Source organism: Chinchilla lanigera, unplaced genomic scaffold (genome assembly GCF_000276665.1).
Source record: "Chinchilla lanigera isolate Chin_1 unplaced genomic scaffold, ChiLan1.0 scaffold00035, whole genome shotgun sequence".
Classification (NCBI taxonomy): domain Eukaryota; kingdom Metazoa; phylum Chordata; class Mammalia; order Rodentia; family Chinchillidae; genus Chinchilla; species Chinchilla lanigera.
This window is the reverse complement of record NW_004955436.1, coordinates 17,082,720-17,103,459: the sequence shown is the minus strand read 5'-3', so window position 1 is coordinate 17,103,459 and position 20,740 is coordinate 17,082,720. Positions and strand designations below refer to the sequence as shown.

General features: G+C 41.6%; 1 protein-coding gene and 1 long non-coding RNA gene across 2 annotated transcripts in view; one reads left to right on the top strand and one right to left on the bottom strand.

The window, feature by feature from the left end:
- Aig1 (androgen-induced 1) overlaps positions 1–20,740 on the top strand; it is a gene marked incomplete at its 5' end in the record, with an annotated part of 228,393 nt that overhangs the window by 181,563 nt on the left and 26,090 nt on the right. The window contains 1 exon segment of the mRNA XM_013516660.1: positions 1,875–1,990. Within this exon segment, the coding sequence (XP_013372114.1) occupies positions 1,875–1,990 (116 nt within the window).
- Positions 410–7,043, bottom strand: LOC106149049. The gene is made up of 5 exons (XR_001234978.1): positions 6,485–7,043; positions 3,701–4,251; positions 2,590–2,916; positions 1,693–1,802; positions 410–1,038 (listed from the first exon to the last, which is right to left on the bottom strand). It is a non-coding gene; the product is annotated as an uncharacterized LOC106149049 (long non-coding RNA).

Here is a 20,740-nt window from a genome sequence, read left to right as displayed (position 1 = left end):
TACTACTGAGTCAAAAGTAACACCGTTGTTGTTGATAACCCACACAGGCCATCAGGGTTAGCTTTATCTTGCATGTAAAGGTTTGATTTGCAGGTATATTTTCCTATATAAGATTTGATAAGACATGACCTAGTCATGTATTTCAATTTTACTTTGTAAAACTGTTATTGGCATCTCAAATGGTCGGTGAAATTCCAAGCCAGTGTCATCTGAGGTAAGTAAATATAAGAAAAACCAATAGAATCAATTTTTAGAATGCATTCTCTCTCTCTGTATTATACACATGGGCATCTGACATGGCTCCCTACAGAGCTAATTATACTGTTTTAAAATAATAATAATAATAAAGAAGATAAAAGATGAAGAGATATAAAGCTACCCAACTGTGGAATCACTCACCTGACATTCTTGGAATGCCACACTCTAATTACTAATGAACTGACATTCAGCACGGTTACCTAGAGAATGTTAAAGTGAAGAATGTCAAAGTGAAGGATGTCCGCCATCTTAATATTTCTTAAAAACCACATCTCTCCTTTTCTCTATGAATATAAACAATAAGTTGTTTCAAAGATGTTCTCCTTAATATCCTCAGCATGTCTTTTACCTATCAGCACTAACCTGACACCTGCTTCCATTTTGCTAAGTACTTACTAGAATTTGAAAATCACAGCATTCAATTTCCTACCTTTTTCCTGAATATAGAATCCATACAGCAAGAGCAAGAGCAAGACGAAGATTCTTTCATGGCTGTTCAGGAAATACTAAGTGAAATTTAGACCTGCTGATGAGTCCATTTTTAGCTCTGACATCTTTATACTCTTGAGAATGTCCCCAGAGTTAGATGGTAAATATATATTCTGTCCCAGATTGATCTAAGAAGCTCCTGGGCCCTTATATCTATCCACCGAGTGTCGATAACAAGGGTACTTGTATCTTTGAGGAATCTAAGAAGATGACTTTCCTTTCTTCTTACCTTCAAAGTTGGATGCGCTGAATCGCTATCCTGGTCCACAGTGTTAGTATGTACAGTAGCCCCTGGATCAGAAAAACAAAGGAAATGTTCCACCCAGTTTCTTGTGAATCTACCTTCAGACATCGTATCTAAATCCATGCACTGCTGTGCGACCTGGCGCAACCTTCCTGGAAGTGAATTCAACATTGTTTACCAGCTTGATACTGGTCCACAAGTAATGTGGCAGTGGTGTTGATAGCCTTGGACTCTTCAGAGCCTTTGACTGTACAGAAGTAATTTAACATTCAGGCAAAAAGTTCTATAAAAGATGCTCATTATGACATTTCTTTTAAATAAACATTAAAAACCCTTTATTATTTAATCCTAAGAACAGAAATTTACTCAATAAATGTTAGTGTACTACATAATAGAGTTTTAGGCAGCTGTGAGCAGGGCTGATGTTCCAGAAGAATTTCTAAGGTGACATATCAAAAATCCTCATGCTAGGAAGTTGTAATAAAAATCTAAAACAACCTTGCACATGCAGTATGATCTTAATTATGTGTAATATGAAGAAGGAAAGAGAAAGAGCATGGATAGCAAAACATGAGCTGTGGTTATTTTTGTTCCCTTTGTTTCAATTGCTTTTGGTATCCATCCTTTTATGTTTTGAAATTTCTCTCTATGGACATCAAGTAAAATAAAATTTCAGAATTAAAGGTGCAGAAGAAAATTACCCAGGCAGCGATTGCTGCAGTATGTGTGTTGGTGTCCATTCTCCTTTTTTGGCAAGCCATGGACTGCTTTCGGCTGTGGCTCTTTCCTGGGAATTTCACTGCTCATTCTCCTACCGGAGAAAAAAACAACTATAGAAAGGCAAGATAAGAATCTATGTCACCTGGTCTCTGTTCTTTTTCAGCACACAACGGTTCTGCCCTTTATATTAATCGAGATGAGAACATCACACCATCAGTATCCCAGCAGGAGCAGCGGACTTGCCGCCATATGCACCTTCTCTGTGGGCTATATATTATGGTAAGGACCACGCCTGCTGGGTTTTCGTATAGTATTGGATTTTTCACTGCTAAATTTGGGCACAGATTGCATTATGGATATAATCACTAACAGATTCACACTGCGTGCTTCATTTGGTCCAAGACCTGGGCTTTGTCTCGTTTCCCCAGATGCTTATATTTTTAGAAAGTATATGCCAAACCTCACACAGCAGGAATTTGTTGAACAATCCCATGTAAGCAGTGGTTCTTCCAAGGCTACATTTTTCAACTCTTTTTCAAACTAAATGTTTTCCTTGGACACTAGTTTTACAGCTTTAGGGCTTTTTGCTTAAGATTTTTTGTTTTTGTTGTTGTTGTTGTTGCTTTTGTTGGGGTGGATGGGGGAGTTGCAACAAACACAAATGAAAACAGAATAAATGACCTCTTAGAGCAATGAACTTCATAGGAAGTGAAAATGTACATTTTTAAAAATGCATTTCAGACCTATTCCATAATTGGCTGTTACATATAGAATGCCTTTTACTGCCTTGTTTTTTAATATTGGGTAAGTAAACCGTAAGACATCTCCATGTGGTCTGTGGGCACAGCGGAGCCCCAAGAATGAGTTGCCAGATTTACCTGATAAGAGTTTTTGCCCGGCAAGTTGACTTCACATTAATTTCATTTTTTATTACGCTTTAACGCTTCAGAAGTTCTTTATCTTAACATAGAGGATTTTTTATTTCTCTTTCAAATTCCAAGTCCTGTTTGATATATGAGCACACATAAATGAGGTCCTTCCCGCCAGCATTTCTCCCTTGGGGACTCTCTTCTCCTGAGTTCTGGGTCACCATCGCCTCCTTTAAGCCTGAAGGACTGGATAATGTTCTTCTAAACACCCCGCAGCTATGGTTAATCCCTCCAAAAGCCTAGAGCTCTTTGGGAGGCGCTGTCTGGATGGCCAGCCTAGAAATATAAAATAAAGTACAGTCAGTACAGGACTTCACATACTTTGCATAAACAATCACATAATGCCCCAGATCAGAGCAGAAAGAGCATCTGCTTCCAGGAAGCCACACCACATGGCTGGATCTAAGGGACATCCAGATGACAGACCCTAGAATAAGTGTGTGGTGAGGTTCATTTCATCTGCCACTCTGTCAGCTAGTGAGAGATTGTGTTGATTGGGGAAGAGTTTATTTTCCTCATCACTTTCGAGGGATTTCACATACACACACACACCCCTAAAATCTTAAGTATTGACTTTCTCTGATTAAAAAAAAAAAAAGTACAATTGATTAGGACTCGTGGGTGAACTGTGTCTAATATTATGTCGTGAAATGTATTAATGTGTTTTATAGTTGTGTACTTGATAATCAGTGCCTGTTACCTTTCAGAAGAATTAAGTAAGGAAGTCACTGGAACTACCTTTAGATTAACTCAAAAATCAACGTCTCATCCCCCTGCCATTTCACCCCCAAATACAGGCTCATCACCCTGCACTCGCATTTGCTTACCTATGGGACAGAGAAGTTTTCTCTGGGAACCGTGGTATATTTCTGAGAATTCATTTACTATGCTATTAAATTATCTTGTAGAGCCCCAGAGGTTTCAGGAAATATGCTTTCTGATGGCTTTCCCTCCACTGTGCGTACAATCACTCCACGTTCCAAAGAGACACATGGGAAATACCACATAGTCCTCATTAGGGACCCCCCAGGATCCCTCATTAAAATGAAGCATTACTCACGCTCTCCATGCCGAAGGAGGCTTGCCAGGTCCGTGTACTCCCTGAGCAAACCAGTACTTGTTTGGACATGTATTTGCTTTAACCAGTGAATTCCCTCACACGTATTCTGAGCAAACTTTCAGAGTCAGCGTTTCCTTTGGTGTTCTGCCCTAGGCATTCGCGGATATGCCAAGACCTAAACAATGCTGGTCAAGACATGTCACATTATATAAATGCAAGGATTCAGTTGTTATCAACATGATACTGGCTTTTGCTCCACTCCGGACTATCTCAGGGCCAACATACCAGTGACACAACAGAGAGAGGTTCAGGATGTAAAATCTTTTGACAGCATACCAGTGTTGTAACTGGACATTCCAGACTGCATGCCAAGACGGAAGAAAGCTTTCTTCTTATCGTTTGCTAATTACAGAATAAATAGATCTCCTTTACAGTACTGAGTGTGGTTGAGCTGACTCTGTACCTCAGGGCTGCTGGCCAGGCTGTCTGCTTTTCTTGAGTTCTGGCTTTTCGGTCTCACAAGTCTCCCTCCTCACTCGAATCTTCTCTCCCTGGGATCGGGTGGTGAGAGGTGAGGAGACAAGGGAAGGACACCTGTGCTGACCTTCCTGGACTGGCATCACTGAGCTCCCACCTTTCGAGCCAAGCCCCCCGGCCTCCTCAAGCTTAGCATCCAAAGGCTCCCCAGACTCATCTCATGACCACATCTGCCTGCCACGCATGTCTCCCTCTCCACCTGCCCAAATGTTCGGGACACATTCTCACATCCTTTTCTAGGAAGCTCCTGATTCTTTCCGTTACCTCTCAAACATTTCTGTGCAGCCTGCGAATTTTTTAAGAACTTGCTCTAATGAATGAGAGGACCCATATTATCTTATGCTGAATATGAAGTAAAGGCCACTTAACGTAACAGTGATTACAGGGGTCACAATGAGTACCATTCTTTGAGGTAGACGCTGTGCCAAATGCTTTTCCGATAGGATCTCGTTTCATCTGCCCCCGCCCCAGCAGCCCTTTGAGATCAGCGTCTCTCGCCTGTTTCACGGAGAAAGAAGCTAACACCCAGAGGTTGGATGTCTTGCCCAGGGTAAGCCACTGGGCTACTGCCAGAACTTCAGGACAAGCCCAGGTGTGACTCAGAGACTGCACCATTCACCTCGCCCTCCACTGACTTCGCTTCTGTGAACTCTGGACAAAAGCTGCCCATGAACTTTTGGTTTTGTTTGGTTTTAAAGAAATACACCAGAAGCAGTAAGTCTAGGACCCAAGCCCATTTCCTGGGTTGGAATCTGGTCTCTTCCATTCCTCTTTTGTGGGTTGTAGTTACTCAGATGTGAAATAGAGAGGAGGAAAAGTCCGTACCTCACAGGACCTCTGAGCAAACCCGGAAAATGCTGACAGTAAAATATTTCCTAATTTGCTATTGCCAGTTCTGAGGCATTTCTCAACAAGTAATAATAGAGCACCTAATGTTTTCTTGCTAAATGTTTGAGAATTTGACTTATGACATCATAAGGTCTTTCTCTTTTACCAATTCCATTCATTCATACACTTTTGACTTTAAAAACCAAAATTCTGAAGGATATGAAAATAACATTTTTTATTGCCTCAGGGAATAGATAGTTTTGGATAAGCTCCATAATCTAAATCTCAGTATCGCAAATGTATTCACTGAATAACTTTCCAACATAGAAAAGTAAAATCAGAATTAAGTGTGGTCTTTCTTTGGTGATGCAATTCTAAATCACCTCAGCAAAATTTTATCTCTCACCAAACTTAATTATTTCTCAGCCATGGAACTGTGGGTGATTTTTCATTTTCTTATCAAAATAATTCTGTATTCTCCACTTTCCTCATCTTTAAAAACAGAGAAATTTTCTCAAAAACAAAGAGTGTACTCAAATCTAAAACTCCTAGAAATTTTAATTATAAAAGTGAAAGTGAAATTCAAGACCATATTAAAGTCCTCCCATTTAGAAGTAACCCTGGAGATAGATGAAGAGGCGTGGACCCCACTAGTATGTTTTGGGCTAAATCAGCTTCTTAGATTTGCGTCTGTTCAGAAAAAAGCCTAGCTATACAACCCATTTTAATTTCCAGTATTTATTTTTCAGTAATAGAGATGCTGGTGGTAGGATTCTGGATATATTATTAAAGGTCTAATCAATAAGACTTCTGAAACCAAATCTATAAAATCCAGATTTTAATAATTTTATATTTAGTAATTTTTAACCATGGTGTAGAAGGCAGACTAATACCCACCCCTAAAGACAAGTCACATCTGAATCCCAAGAGCCTGTGAACAGGTCACCTTACTGACATATTTCGGGTAGCCTGCATTATCCAGGTAGAGCCCAACTACTCTCACATGAGCCCTTAGAAGTGGAGAGATCTGTCTCGGAGAAACACACGACTACACAAAATAAATGAAAGACGCATCATAAAAAGGACTCAACCCTTCACCGCTGGCTTTCAAGGCAGAAGAAAGGGACCTTAACTGGTGCTCACTGACTATCAACGATTTCTAGAAAACGGAAAAGGCAAAGAGACACAGTGTCCTCTAGAGCTCCAGAGAAAAGACAGCCCTGCTGCAATTTGATTTTAGTGCAGAGAGATTTGTGTTAGACTTTTAACCTGCAGAATTGCAGGGTCCATTTGGGTTGTTTTAAACCTTGACATTTGAGGTAATGTGTTACAGAAGCGACAGAAAACCAATGCACTGGAGCAAATCAATCTCTGTGGCTCTTAGTTTCCCCACCTAAAAAAAAAAGTCAAGAGACTTACCAGGCAGGATTTCTGTGAAAATCACAAAAACGGATATTTAATGTCCAACACATAATCTGTACTCTTCACAGTGGCCACGATTGTCCTGTGTTCTAGGAAAACTCGTTCACTGGGGAGCCTCAGCTTTGGAGGTTTCAGCAGGTTTCGTCACTCTAACCTGTCAGGCTTACTCTGGGCGGAAGTGCTGAGCTTTGCATTCAGGTGCTCCTGAGTAAACTGCTTATCCTCATTCAACCTCATTTTTGCCACATGTCAACTGGGAAGGAAAGGAAAGGAAAGCACCGCTCGGAAATGATGAGCACAAAGGAATGCTCAGAAATTAAGTTTCTTTGCTCCTTTAAGGCAGCCAAGATGCTGAAGGTCTGTAGTCTCTGTGAGAAAGGCCCATTCTCTCTTTCTCTCCCCTTCCCCTCTCTTTCTCTCCCTTTCCTCTTTCTCTCTCCCTCTGTCTCTCCCTCTCTCCCTCTCTCTTTGTCTGTCTTCTCTTCCTCACCAACCTAATTTACTTTCATTCTATCCTCCCTCTGCTCTCCCTCTTACAGGTTTTGATCCTGCTTCATGGGATATGTGCCTTCTTGCAATCTCTTAAGAATGCTAAAGAGTTTTCTGGAATTTTCTTATGGTTCATATATTAAGTTATTTCTGGAGCTCTGCTTTCCCTCTGAGAATTGAGAATGTCACTGCTTTCCCATTATTCCAATGTGCTTGTTTTTCAAGTACTTCTTTGAGGGTGTGGTGATTTCTTCTAACAAGAAGTCTGTCTGGACATTTGGGAGCTTGACAGCTGATGATGTGGCTTGCAGTCAGCCCGTCAGACTCAGCACTGGGGTTCTCAGATTGGCATCTGCACAAAAGAAGCCTAGATATATAACTCCTCTCATGAAAAGAAATTTTCAGTACTTATTATTCAGAATTTCATCTCCTATCTTTGAGAGCAGGTTCTCAGACATTCCAGGAGTACCTCATATGCTATGAATGTTGCCCCACCTCAAAATCATTTTATATGCAGTTACAATTCTTCATCCATCCCCCAGATTTCCTACAACCATGCCAACACCATTCCTTCTTTTTCTTCCAGTCTTTCAGAATCAACAAGTAGGTGCTGCTTGTTGCCTTGATGCTACGTGGTGATTTTCCCATGTGGATATCTGTCTGCTTCCCGCCACCTTCACCTCACTATCCCCAGTCCCTCAACAGATGGACCAGCTGTTTATCTCAGAGAGAAAACCAAAGATTTGAAACCTTAACTCCTTTGAGGTCCTCCTGCAAGCATCCATTCTGCACCCATCATCCTCTGGCCTGGGAAACGAGTTTCTACCCCTTTTGATGGGCACTCCTCCCTCTGTCCTCTGCCTCACCCCTTCCTGTTTTTCTGGACCTCGTCCTTTAATCATCACTTTATTGTTGTGTAACTTCCAACTCACTCCTGGATCCTTCCAATCAATATCTGAACACACTGTGGTCCTCATCTACACCTTACAAAATCTGCTGTCCTAAGACCACCCTCTTAGACATCCCCCTACTGCTTCATCTCCCTACTCACAGCCAGGTTTCCCCAAAGAGTTTTCTGCCGTCTACACTCTCACACATTTAAGAGACAGGATGATCTGGTGGTGGAGAGAATGGATTCATTAGCCAGACTGCCTGAGTTTAAATTCTGCTTCTGCCGTGTGGCCTTGGGCAAGTCACTTAACCTCTTTGTGCCTTAATTTCTTCATGTATGGTACTGGATAATAATAGTGCACACTTGTCTTAGTTACTTTTCTCTTGTTGCTGGGACAAAATATCCAACACCCGAAGTTAAAGGGGGAAAGGTTTATTTAGCTCACAGTTGGTAGAGGTTCAGTCCATAATCACCTGGCTCCAAGGCAGGATGGCTTAGCAGAGGGACATCACAGAGTAGAACCAGTTCATGGAGGCAGAAGACAGCAAAAACAAACCAGGGAAGAAGAAGGGACAAGCCTCTTTCTCTCCCTTATATTGTATCCAGTCTACCAGGATTAGGGCAGTGCCAGTATGGTCAGTGGACTGATCCAGCAATCATTCACCCCTAATCCCAGCACCTTTACTCCTAGCATTGCATCATGAATCAATCACACACTCTGTGTTCAACCACCTATGAAAAAGCCCTGTGACCACATGTGGCTTTGGGAGGACATCTGGACACAAACCATAACACTACCTCCAAAGTCACTGTGGTCATTAGAATGTTAATCTTCAGAATGTGAGGCATGTGGGACAATATCCAGCATGGAGTATGTGCTGATATTACCGCTAGCCTTCTCAGGGAGGCTTATGCTTTCATTATGTTAGCAAAACCTCTGTCTGTGTCACCAGTGACTCCTATTTTGCTGCAATCATGGAATGCGTTGTAGGCCTCACTGATATTTTATCCCCACTTCCCAAAACACTCTGTTCCCCTAACTTGGGTGATAGAGCAATCTCCCTATTTCTCCCAAACCCGGTTCTCAGGATCATCCCCTTCAGTTTCATTTGCTGGCTCTTCTCCCTCCACACACATGATACTGGAATTCCAGCAGCCCTATCCCAGGTCCCCTCTGTAGCTACTTCTTCTGCTTGTGTCAGTCTGTCCCCTTCATGTTTGCCCAGAAACTCTCCTGGGCCTATTCCCTATCTGTCTGCCTAGCAGTAACTGAGCTCCCCATCCACTCCCAGACACGCACCCGACTAGCTGCACACCCCACCCAGCTATTCCCGCCAGAGAGCTATGAGACATCCTGTCCATCTCACCAGGGCCTGTGACAGGCAGCCTCTCCACAGTTTCTAGCTTCCACGATCTCCAAGGCTCTTTGTGAGTCTGTACACTTGGCTCTGTCTCCAGGGCCAGCATCACAGTCCAAGCTTCATTCCCCTCTCTCCTGGACCACTGCACAAAACTAGCATCCCGCACTGCCCCCGTCTATCCACAGGATCACTGAGTGGCCTTTTAAAGACTAGTAGAAGCCCAACACTCCTTTGCTTCAAGCATGTGGATGATTTCTTGTTGCATCTAGGGACTCAGTCCAGAGCTCCTTACGTGGCTCAGGGGGCCTTGCATTGTCTGATCCCTGCTGACCTCTCTGGCTTCATCATCCTCCTTTTCTGCTCTTGCTTACTAACCCAGCCTGATTATCAAGGGCATTAAGTTCCTCCCAACTTCAAAGATTTCACCTTCTCCGCACCACACCCAACCCACCTGTCCCCCACCATGGCCAGCTCCAAGGCATACTCATCTTCAGGCTCCAGTCTTACTCTCTCTTTCTCAGCTATCTCTTCTTCCCCACACTTGGCTCAGCCCCTCCTGAAGTATGATACTCTAATCTCCTGTTTATTTCTGCCAGGAGATTTCAAAACTAATTGCAGTCATGGAGTTTTGTTTATTTTTTTTTTCCAGTCTACCCCTTACTACCTAAAGCAAGAGAAAGATCTGCACCTGAAATGATCTTAAAGAAAATAGACAGCCTTCTTGCAGGTTCTCTCCTTACAAGGGGTTAATTATTTTTAGACATGATATCAAAAAGTCATTCACAAAATTTTAAGATAGATATTGAGTTCCAGCTATATTGTCTCTTCTTCTACCTGCTTGATGATTTTAAACTGCCCCCTGGGGCTGATGAACTTGCAGGAGAAACCTCACCGACTGCGCTCTTTGCCTGAGTATCAATAAAACCATTTCCAGTGAAGGGAAGTTTTATTTGTTAACAGAGTTATAGCCTTTGCATTTAGGGCTAGAGCACTTCAGAGGGGCAGAACTTGTTCTGTGGTGAGACGCACTGGAAAGGTTACGCGACCATCTCTGCAGCGGCCCTCGTACCGCCCAGTCTCACCCTCAGCAGATGGTTTCCAAGGCCAGCAACAACGAAGAGAGCAGTTCCAGCTGTTTGTGTCTCCCACAGCACTAAGCAGTGCTGGACTCCCCGAAGACACAAAAGAGAAAGGGATGAAAATAAGTGCACAATTCAGATGAGACTCCTGCGCCAGAGCTGGGCTTATACCCAAGAGCCCAAAGATCATTTGTTTGAGATGCGGGAAAATGGCAAGAAAAACATGGTCTAAAATAACAGTACAAAACTTTGACTTTATACATTTAAGTAGACCTGGTTTTCCCTAATAATATTCAAAGTAGGAGAAGCAATTTTCTGTTGAAGATATGGGGAGGAGAAATAGGTGGAACGCTGATAGCCCCAGGGAAGGTTCCCTCATCCGGACTTGCAGGGTCCTGAAAAGCCTCTGATTGTAGAAGAAGGAGTAGGCGATAGCCTTCTGGAGATCCAGGGTAAACCTGTCAAAAGCAGAAGGTGGCCTGGAGGCCAGAAAGAGGAAATTCCCCTCAGGAAACCGAAGTTCAGTCCACCTGGAGGGCCAGTGACAGTTGACCCTACTCTAATCACTACAGTATAAATTCTACCTCAACTCTTCCCACCACGCCTTTTAATTTAACTGTCTATGACGTTCTTCTTTAGCTGTGTTCTTTGGTGGCCCGTGGCTTGTTTTGTCCCCTTTCTCTGGGTGCCGCCGTGTTCTCTGTGGCTGCTTCTTCTTGGCAGATCCCTTTCCCCCACACACCTCCCTAACGCTCCACCCCTCAGCTTGGTTGCGCTGCGTCCCCATCTCTCAGCCAAAGATTTTGTTTTCAGCATGCCAATTTTACCACGCTGGTCCTCCCAGAAACTCTTCAATAGTTTGTTTTTACCAGCCTGAGCTTTGTGTTTTTATTTTTCATTTTTTTTTCTGTGTTTTGGTAGCACTTTTATTTTTCTTTGCACAATGACGCATCCTTGGCTGTGATAGTCTGACATGACAGTAGAAAAATAAAATGTGTAAGTCATCCTGGAAATCTGAGAATTGCATATAAAAACCTTACATAAATTAGGACGATGCATAAATTTGCAGGTACAAATACAAATCGTTCTGCAATGGTGGTGAGTAATCTGGCCCCATGATATTCTGCTGGATAAGAAAGGTGATAGAGCCGTAAAGCTTGGATTAGTTGTTTTCTAACTCTGCAGGAAGACTTCAGGAAAGAAGTGGCAATTCATTCATAAATTCTTGCCAGCCTCTGGAGAAGTCCAAGAATTGTCATTAGGATTCTGTTGAGATCTGTTCATTCCCCAGAGAAGTGAAGAGCTCAGAAGAAACTGTCAAGTCAGCCAGAGTCATCACACCAGGCCAACTCCCTTCCACGAACATGGAGCCCTGCATCTCCCAGAGCATGTGCCAAACTAACTGCAGTGAGATAAAGAATTTTAGAAACGTACTATAAGGAAATAGTTAATCTGAGTGCCGTGTGAGCTAGTGCTGTTTACCTATCAGACAGAGACAAGTGTCTTTTTAAAAAAGGCACATTCCCAGGGAATGAGTCTAGCAGAAGATACATACTTCAGCCAGCACACTTTTAATCTCTTCTTTTTAACATACTAACTGCTTCTTTATTTGTGATTTGGTAGGATTAGATGTACATCTAGGTTTTCTTTTATTTCATTTTTGAAACTTCTTTTTTTTGTTACCTTTTTCAAATGGGCGTGTCGGAGTTACTTTTCTTGTTGCAGAGACAAAATATGCAACACCCAAAGTTAAAAGAGGAAAGGTTTATTGTAGCTTAAGGTTTGTAGAGGTTTCCATTCATAATTGGCTGGCTCCAAGGCAGGGTGACGTGGCACAGGGGTATTGCGGAGGAGACATGCAGAAAGCAGCAAGCAATAAGCAGCAAGGGACAAGCGCTGATGACACTAGCTCCCTTTCTGTCCCTTGTATTTTATCCAGGCTACACACCCTTAGGGCAGGTGGCATTCACACCTAGGGTAGAGCACCTTAATCCTACCTAGAACTATACCACACCAATCAGTGAACTATTTTAGAATCACACGCCCTTGCTCTCAGCATCACATGCTAGATCCAGCCACTTCTGAAACGCCCACCTATGACCACATGCAGCTTTAGGGGGACACCTAGACACAAGCCACAACAGGGCACATCTTGCCTGGTTTAAAGATCTCATAGTTTGCTTTTAACTTCATTTGATCTTGTTCTGTTATCTGCTGGTCTCTATCCCTGATTTGGAAAGATTGGAAGCAAGTTTTATTTGTTTGGAGAATGAATGTTGCTGTTATTTTGAGACACATTTTAAGATTCTAACTCTCCTTGAATTTAATAATTTCATCAAGGTTAAATTCATCTTGTCAATTATATTTTTTTTCAAGTTCTTAGCAAAACATCTTTTTCATTTTAGATGAAGATTTTAAGATGTGGGATGTTTTCCTAATAATTACACATATATTTTGTTTCTTCTTTTGCCTTCCTTCAAAAATAGTAATCATGGGCTAGGAAGATAGCTCAGTGGTACAAGCGCCTGCCTGGCAAGCAGCAAGGTCCTGAGTTTGATTCTCAGTACCAAAAAATAAATAGTAATCATATGCGTATTTCATCTTTAGGGCAAACTTCTGGTTGGCAGCTACCTCATAGAAAAGGTGTAGTATCTCTACCTGCCATCCATTTAAAAGTATTTGCAATGAGCAACGAACAGGCCAAAGTCATCAGTCCAGCCTGCAGCCCACCCCTCCTGGGAGGTCAAGATACTAGCCGGACACAGTATTTGCACTCAGAGGAGGAGTCATCTTAATTTCCACTGTGCTTGACCCTGTGCATGTTCTAAACTCAGTAATACTAGGATGCATGGCAGTGCAGGCACACTAGTGATACACGTTGTGCCAGCAGGCAGGTCCTTCCCAGTGTAAGCACCACAGGTCATGGTTGAATTGGAAGCAGTGTCAGGAGTGCCGCCCACCCCATTCCTAAGGAGGATGGTGAGACAGAACTGCATCCATTTCATCGCCAGAGCTGGTCAACTGATTGTTGGGGAGCTCAGTAGTCTTCCCCCAGGGATGGTCAGCAGCCGTAGTTCCCTGATTGACATCCAGGGTAGGGAGGCACCACTTATGCTTGAAATCATGTAGAGTTTTCTTCTCTTCTTTGATAGTAAAGCTGTAACTTTTCCTCATAATTTTGAAGCATTCTTTCGAGTCTCAGCTACCGGAGTCTAAAAGTAGGATGACAAGGAACAAGTACAACTATCATTGTGTAGTTGCTACCGTCACCCATGTCCGTTAGGCCAGCAGCACAGGACCAGAAGCGTACAGGGACAGCATGGCAGGAACAGCAGCATATGCACAGGTGGGCTGTGGAAGGCGCTAAATAGGGTCTGTGGCAAGTGGCCTTGCGGTTCAGGGAGCTTCACAATATGAACAAGGCATTGCTCAGGAGCAACAGGAATCTCACTGTAAAAGGGATGATGCTATACTTCCCATCTCGCCCACTGGAAGTAGAACATAGTGTAATAGGGATCGTGGGGGGCAAATACCTCCCTTGTTCTGGGTTCATCGTCTGTACAGTTATCTCTCTGCCCCAGACCTGTCCTGCAATCCTGTTGCTTTGGCAGTGAAGAACAGAGGGCAGCCAGGCACTGTGAAAGTTGTCCCAAACTTTGCTCATACCTGAACCACTGTTGAGAGAAAGACTAGTCACATCTTGGTTCTTCCTGGTGGTTTCATTTGCTGCTTACACGCAGGTGTAGAAGAAGTAGGAGTCATACAAGGTGAGCACAGAAGAGCTGCTCCCCTGTGGAGATCCTTAGGGACCTGAAAGGCTGCAAGTGATTTAGCCCCTGTTACTGGTACCACCTCATCTCTTGAGCTTGTCCACCTGCCCTTTGTCCTTCGGCCAGTCTCAGCTCCTTTCCATCCCTCAGACACACTGCAGGTGTTCATTTTGTATGGCAGCTGGAGGAAAGGACGCAAGAGAGCTGGTGTAACAGTATTTCCAGCTGTGTCTGGGAGGGATCTGCAGGTGAGAGAAGAAGAGCACCATCAGCAATGTAGGGTGCATGACACAGCCCAGAGAGAGCCTGAACAAAACACAGAGGGGAGGAATGCAAGTTTGCTCTACTTGTGCTGGACCATCCATCGCCTGCTGCCCCAGACATCAGAGATTCTAGTTCTTCAACCTTCATCCTCAGAGCAGGACTTATACCTTCAGCCTCCCTTGTTCTTGGGGACTGGACGGCAGTACACACCAGCATTCTGGACGCTCAGCTTCCAGTTGGCAGATGCTGGGACTTCTCAGCTTCTGAAGTTGCTGAGCCAGTTCCTCATAATAAATCTCTGTCCAGATCCTGTTGGTCCTAGGTCTTTCTTTGAGCCCTGTCTAGTGCACGTGCAGTTCTCTTCCTTCCTTCCACATATTTACACGTGTTCTCCCACAGCGGTCCCTGTCTCCATCCCAACCCCTTCCCCTAGCAAACTCTCACCCACCTTGCATTCTACCTTAAACTTCACTTTCTCCAAGCAAACTTCTCTGATTCCCTTTCTGTTTTCAGTCTGTGGTTCTTCTTCCCAGGAGCTTATTTGCATTTACACCTTCAACACCTGGTTTTCCTTCCAGATAGTTAAGTCCCAGGGTAAAGACTGTGCCCTTGTGTTAATTTTTGTATCCTGAACTCCCAGCATGGGAGTGCGTGACTTGGAGTACTCAATGTTTGATAACAACAGTCAAAGTGAGTGCTTTTCTTCTAGTTTCTGTTTTCTTTGTGACATGAAATTATCTAAATATGACAAGGCGGTTAGGTTAGACAGGAGGAGGCTTTGTTTTGCTTTTGAGGAATAAATGGTTAATAAATCCCCTACAATCTAATTTCAGCAATTAGCAATATATTGACAAAGTTATTTTATCTATAACTTCTAGGTTACTAAGTTAATTATTTCTCAAAGGCTTATTTTCAACTTTGTCCTCCTTATGTTGTTTTTACAGAGAATTCATTACATACCATAAAATTCACCGTTTTAAAGTGTACAATCTAATGGTTTGAGGAACATTCATAAAGTTGCAAAACCATCACTAGTTTAATTCCAGAACATTTTATTATCTGCAGAAGAATCCTTATTACCCTTTAAGCAGTCATTCCCTATTTCTTCCTCTATCACCTGGCAGTGACTAATCTACTTTCAGTCTGTATGGACTTGCCTGCTGTGGCTATTTCATACAGTTGGAATTTGTGCAAAAGGTGCCCTTTGACAACTGGCTTTTTCATTTAGCACCATGTTTTCAAGGGGTGTTCATGCTATAGCTTACTTATATGGATACTTTATTCTTTTTTAGAGCTGAATAATATTCCTTTTTATGGATACGCCATATTTTGCCTACACATTCATCAATTGATGGACATCTGGGTTGTTTGTATTTTTTGGCTAAAGATGGTTATAGAAATACCTAAGAGGAAAGCAGATTTCACACCACAGAAAGGGCCTGGTTGAATTTGGAGACCACAGTATTAATCTGCAGAGTCATGGGATGTATGACATTACAGAAGCTTTCAGGAGCAAGCTCTGCCTATTCTTTAGAACTCCACATATCAGCTCTGTTAAACTACATGTACTTCCATGAATGCACCTGTGGGATTTGTAGTCTTCTCTCCTCTGCCGGGAACATTCCTTCCAGGCCTCATTGCCATTCGCAGTTTGTCTTTGAGTCTCAGAACAGGTATCGCTTCCTCCAGGAAACCTTTCCCAACACTGTGAGTACTTTCAAGTGCTCCCATGAAGTCTTCCAGTGACACAGCTCTGAAACCACAGCCGTGCACTACCTCTGAACTGCAGTCTTGTGGACAAGGCCTAAGACCATGTGCAGATTAACCCCAAGACCTGGGATGTGGTTGGTGCCCAAAAAGGCTCAGTAAATTTTGAATGAATGAATCAATGAATCAGTGAATGATGTATATTGTCAAAAACTTGCATCCATGTAGCTAATTAGTAATATGGATGTCTTTCCAACACAATAGCAGTTGCAGTTCCTTACAGATGAACTTCCCCACTTTTAAAAATAAATGAGGGCTGGAGTAACTAATATTTGTCAACACTTACTTTTTATTTTTCTGGAAAAACTTGAAAATAAGTCTTTCAGAAGTAACAGACTCAGGAAACTGTTTTCTTTGTCCACATCAGTTGCTACACTCTCTGGTGATAGTTTCTAGAACAAAACCAGAAAAAGGCAGGCATCTGTCCACCCACCTCCACCCAGGTAGAGAAGAGGGGGAGAGCAGCCAGGAGCTCAAATGGAGCCTAGTAATAGAAAGAGACCCTTAATTGACATTGGAGAGAGGGAGTGCACTTTCTCAAAATAAAGAAAACTACTAAATATAAACCTCCTCCATCACCTCAATGAACTTCTTTTTTTCTGCTTTTTTACTGACTCAATTGATATTTTGACTATGTATACTTTTATAAGTTACTACACTGTGGAAAATCAGAGATTTCAGTTACATATTGAGTTAATAGGGACATTGCCTAGAGGTAACTACATAAATACCTCTTTCAAATAGCTGCACATGGAAAAATACAGCCACATATAAAACATTGCATCTGCCTTTGAATGAGTTTGGCTTTGAGGAAGGCACCATGTAGAAAAAGTTGCTGACATAAAAATTAAATGAGCTCGATCTATTGAAATGTAGGTGGGAATGACCCACCCTCGTAGTTAGCTGTTGGTTTATTTCTAAGTATATATATCATTATTTCTTACAAGAAGCAAATAGCAGGAGAGGATCTTAAATTGACCCTTGCTTTGTAGTCCAAAGTATATCTTAATGCAAGTTCCTCTGTGCTTATCTGATAATGAGGTTGGACAAAAATAAAAGCTGCTTCAGAATCCAATGTCCAAGGCATTCATTAAACTTAATAATCAGTGCTCTTGTGTTGAAGCTTTATGCCTAACATTGATCGGTCTTTTATTGTGTGGAGTTTGCTAGTATTCAAGTAACGAGGAACTCACCACAAAGGCCATCAGGTAGGTTTCCATGGTAGCACTCCTTCTTGTGTTACTCACATTGGTAACATAGAGGGTAGCCAAATACTCACCATTTCACTGCTTAATGAAAAGAAATAGAATATTGGTAATGCCACAGTAGTCGGGAAGCTGGTGTCTGGGTGCCATAGCAGGAGAACACCTGATGTCCCCTTAGGTTTTCTTCTGAACTGCTATCCGTTAAGTAAGACTCATGTCTCTTTGGTGTTATTATATATTGCTAACCCTCACTTGTCTCACATTTTTGCTCTATAGATAAATAGAACTAAATGATGAGGAATAGTTCGGTCCTAGAAGAGATAAATTTGTGACTGAACACTAACAAAACTACAATGTTAAAATGTAGAAGAAAAACTTAGCCTTTTCAGATACGAGGATCACACTGAGGAATGAAAATGTATCTTTGTTGAGTTTATGTGTGTGTTTGTTTTTCCTAATGACTCAACACCTCGATCTGTTCCTTGTTTTTATTGTCTAAATTAATTGCATACTGGTAAGTGTCACCTCCCTTTGGTTGTAAATTGATAATTTGAGCTCCTAGCAGAAGATGAAGCTGTCTTGTGCAGCCTATCTTGGTCTGAGGTCAGCAGTGAAGTCAACTAGTACTCATTCAACTGAAAAGAAAAATTTACTAAGGCTTTACATCTTTCTGCTCTTCATTCCTATGAAACATCGTTTCTGCCACTTAGGAAGAGAGTAAAGAGTACATTGCTTCACTTAACTTCCCTTTTCTTTTTTATAGGCGAGGAGGGCTGAAACTTGGGAACAAGTAGGTCTTTAGTGCCTCCGTTTCAGCCACTTTAATCTGTGACCTTTCTACAAGGCATTCCATGGTTTCCCTTGTAATTTTAACCTTCACTGTAAATGACCTAATGAGGTGTAACATCCATGGCGATACAAAAAGTCTCTGTTGTATAATAAATACATTTTAATTAGTAAGAAAACCTTTAGTTTGATGGAGAACAGAAATTAATAGAGATTTAGGACCAAATCAATAGGAGGATACAATAATTATAAATATTATGTACATAACATTAAACTATCTAAATATGTACAGCAAATATTGTCACACCTAAAGAGTGATATGGACAGCAATACATCCTGTTTTCAGAAATGGGTAGATCGTTCCGGGAGAAAAATCAATAAGTAAATAACAGATTTGAACAACACTACAGACCAAATGGACCTAAAATATGTTCACATTCCAGTAACAGCAAGGTATACATTTTTCTCAAGCACACATGGAACATTGTTCAGTATAGAACACATGCTAGGTCACAAGGCAAGTCTTATCATTCCAAGTGTCTTTTCCAATTACAGTGGAATGAAAGTAGGTATCAACAGCATGAAGAAAATGGGAGGATTCATAAATACATAGAAATTAAACAATGCAATCTTGAACAATCATTGAGTCAGAAAAATCAAAAAGGAGTATTAATATTGTCAAAATGTGCTGTTATACAAAGTAATCTACAAATTTGATGCAATCCCTATCAATAACATTTTTTACAGAAATAGAAAAAAAGTCCTAAAATGTGTATGCAACTGCAAAATTCACCTCAAATGGTAAAAGCAGTTTTAAACAACAGTAAAACAAGAGGCATAACACTTCTCAGGTTGAAATATATCACAAAACTGTAACAATCAAAGCAGCATAGTACTGCCATAAAAACAACTATACTGACCCCTTAACACTAAATCAAGAAATTAAGAGCTTTAATAGTCCAATAATGATCAAGGAAAGATGCAGTAATCAAAAACCTCCCAACAAAAAAATGTCCAGGACCAGCTGGCTGGTCCTAGGTAATGTAGAAAGCCCCCCAAATAAGACCACACATTTACAGTAAGTTAGACCTTTGAGAAGGGATCAAAAATACACAGTGGGGAAAGGGTAGGTCTCTTCAATGAATAGTGCTATGAAATCTGGATATTCATGTGGAAAAGAAGGAAATTGGATCCATCTTACATCATATACAAATATCAGCCCTAAGTGCATAAAACACTTAAGTGTAAGCCCTGTAGCTCTAAAACTTCTAGAATAAAACAGGGAAAAGACTCTTGATACTGGCTTTGGTAAAGATTTCACGGCTATCACACCAAAAAACACATGCATCAAAAACAAAAGAAATACATGGGATGATATCAAATTTAAAAACCTTTATACAACAAAGGAAACAATTAGCAAAGTGAAAAGACAGTGTAAAATGTATATCATACATCTAATAAAGGGTTTGATTGAAAAAACAATTTTTAAAATGAACAAAAGGTCAAATCAGAAGAGATATTTCTTCAACTAGACATATAAATGGCCAATAGGTATATGAAAAAGTGCTTGCCTTTGCTAGTAACCAGGAAAATGCCAACTAATCTATAATGAAATTAAAACTACAATGAGATATCACATCTCTTAGAATGACTGTTACGTTTTGAGGTGTGGTGAGGCCGTGAGGAAAAAAAATCCTTGTACACTGTTGGTAGGGTTGCCAATTAGTACAGTTAGTACAGTTCTTATGGGAAAGACCACTGAGGGTCCTGAAAAGTTAAAAATAGAATTACCATGCAGTCCAGAAATTAAGACATGGATGAGGATATTATAGTCAAAGTCACAAAAACAGAGTCAAGTGATGGCAACCGAGGCGTGGAAGGAGAAAAAATGGAGGAGGCGCTGGTCACAGCGTACAGCTTTTCAGTAATGCACAATAAGTGAGTCCTAGAGATCTAGTATAGAGCACTGTGCAGGTAGTTAGCAATGCTGTACTCTATACTTAAAACTGTTGAGAGAATAGGTCTTATGTTAAGTGTTCTTACACACAGAGGGAAAGAAGACATTTTTACAAGTGATGCTTTGCTTGTGGCATTGTGTATGGTGACAGTTTCACAGGTGTATACTGATTTTCAAAATCATGAATACTTATACATTAAGCATGTACACCTTTTTGTACGTCAATCATACCTCAATTTTAAAGTTAAAATTCTGTCTTAGTTACTTTTCTGTCATTGCTGAGACAAAATACCTGACACCTAAAATGAAGGAAGGAAAGGTTTACTTAGCTTACAGTTTGTGGAGATTTCAGTCCATACTCAGCTAGCTCCAAAGCAGGGTGGCACATGGCAGAAGGCAACAGTTCATGGCAGCAGAAAACAGCAAAAAGAACAAGAGCACAAGGGGAGGAGCAGCGGAAAGCAGCTTCCTTCCCTCCCCTACATTGTATGCAAACTATCCACCCCAAGACAGGGGTAGCACTCACACTGATGAACCAATTATAAACTCTAGAAGCCCACCCCAAGACTGCATGAGGCCTTGGGGGAACATCCGGACACAAACCATAACGTATACCTTAGTTTTAAGATACAGTTAAATAGAGGACGTGAGAACAAAGACCCCGGTGACACTGCAGACTGAGT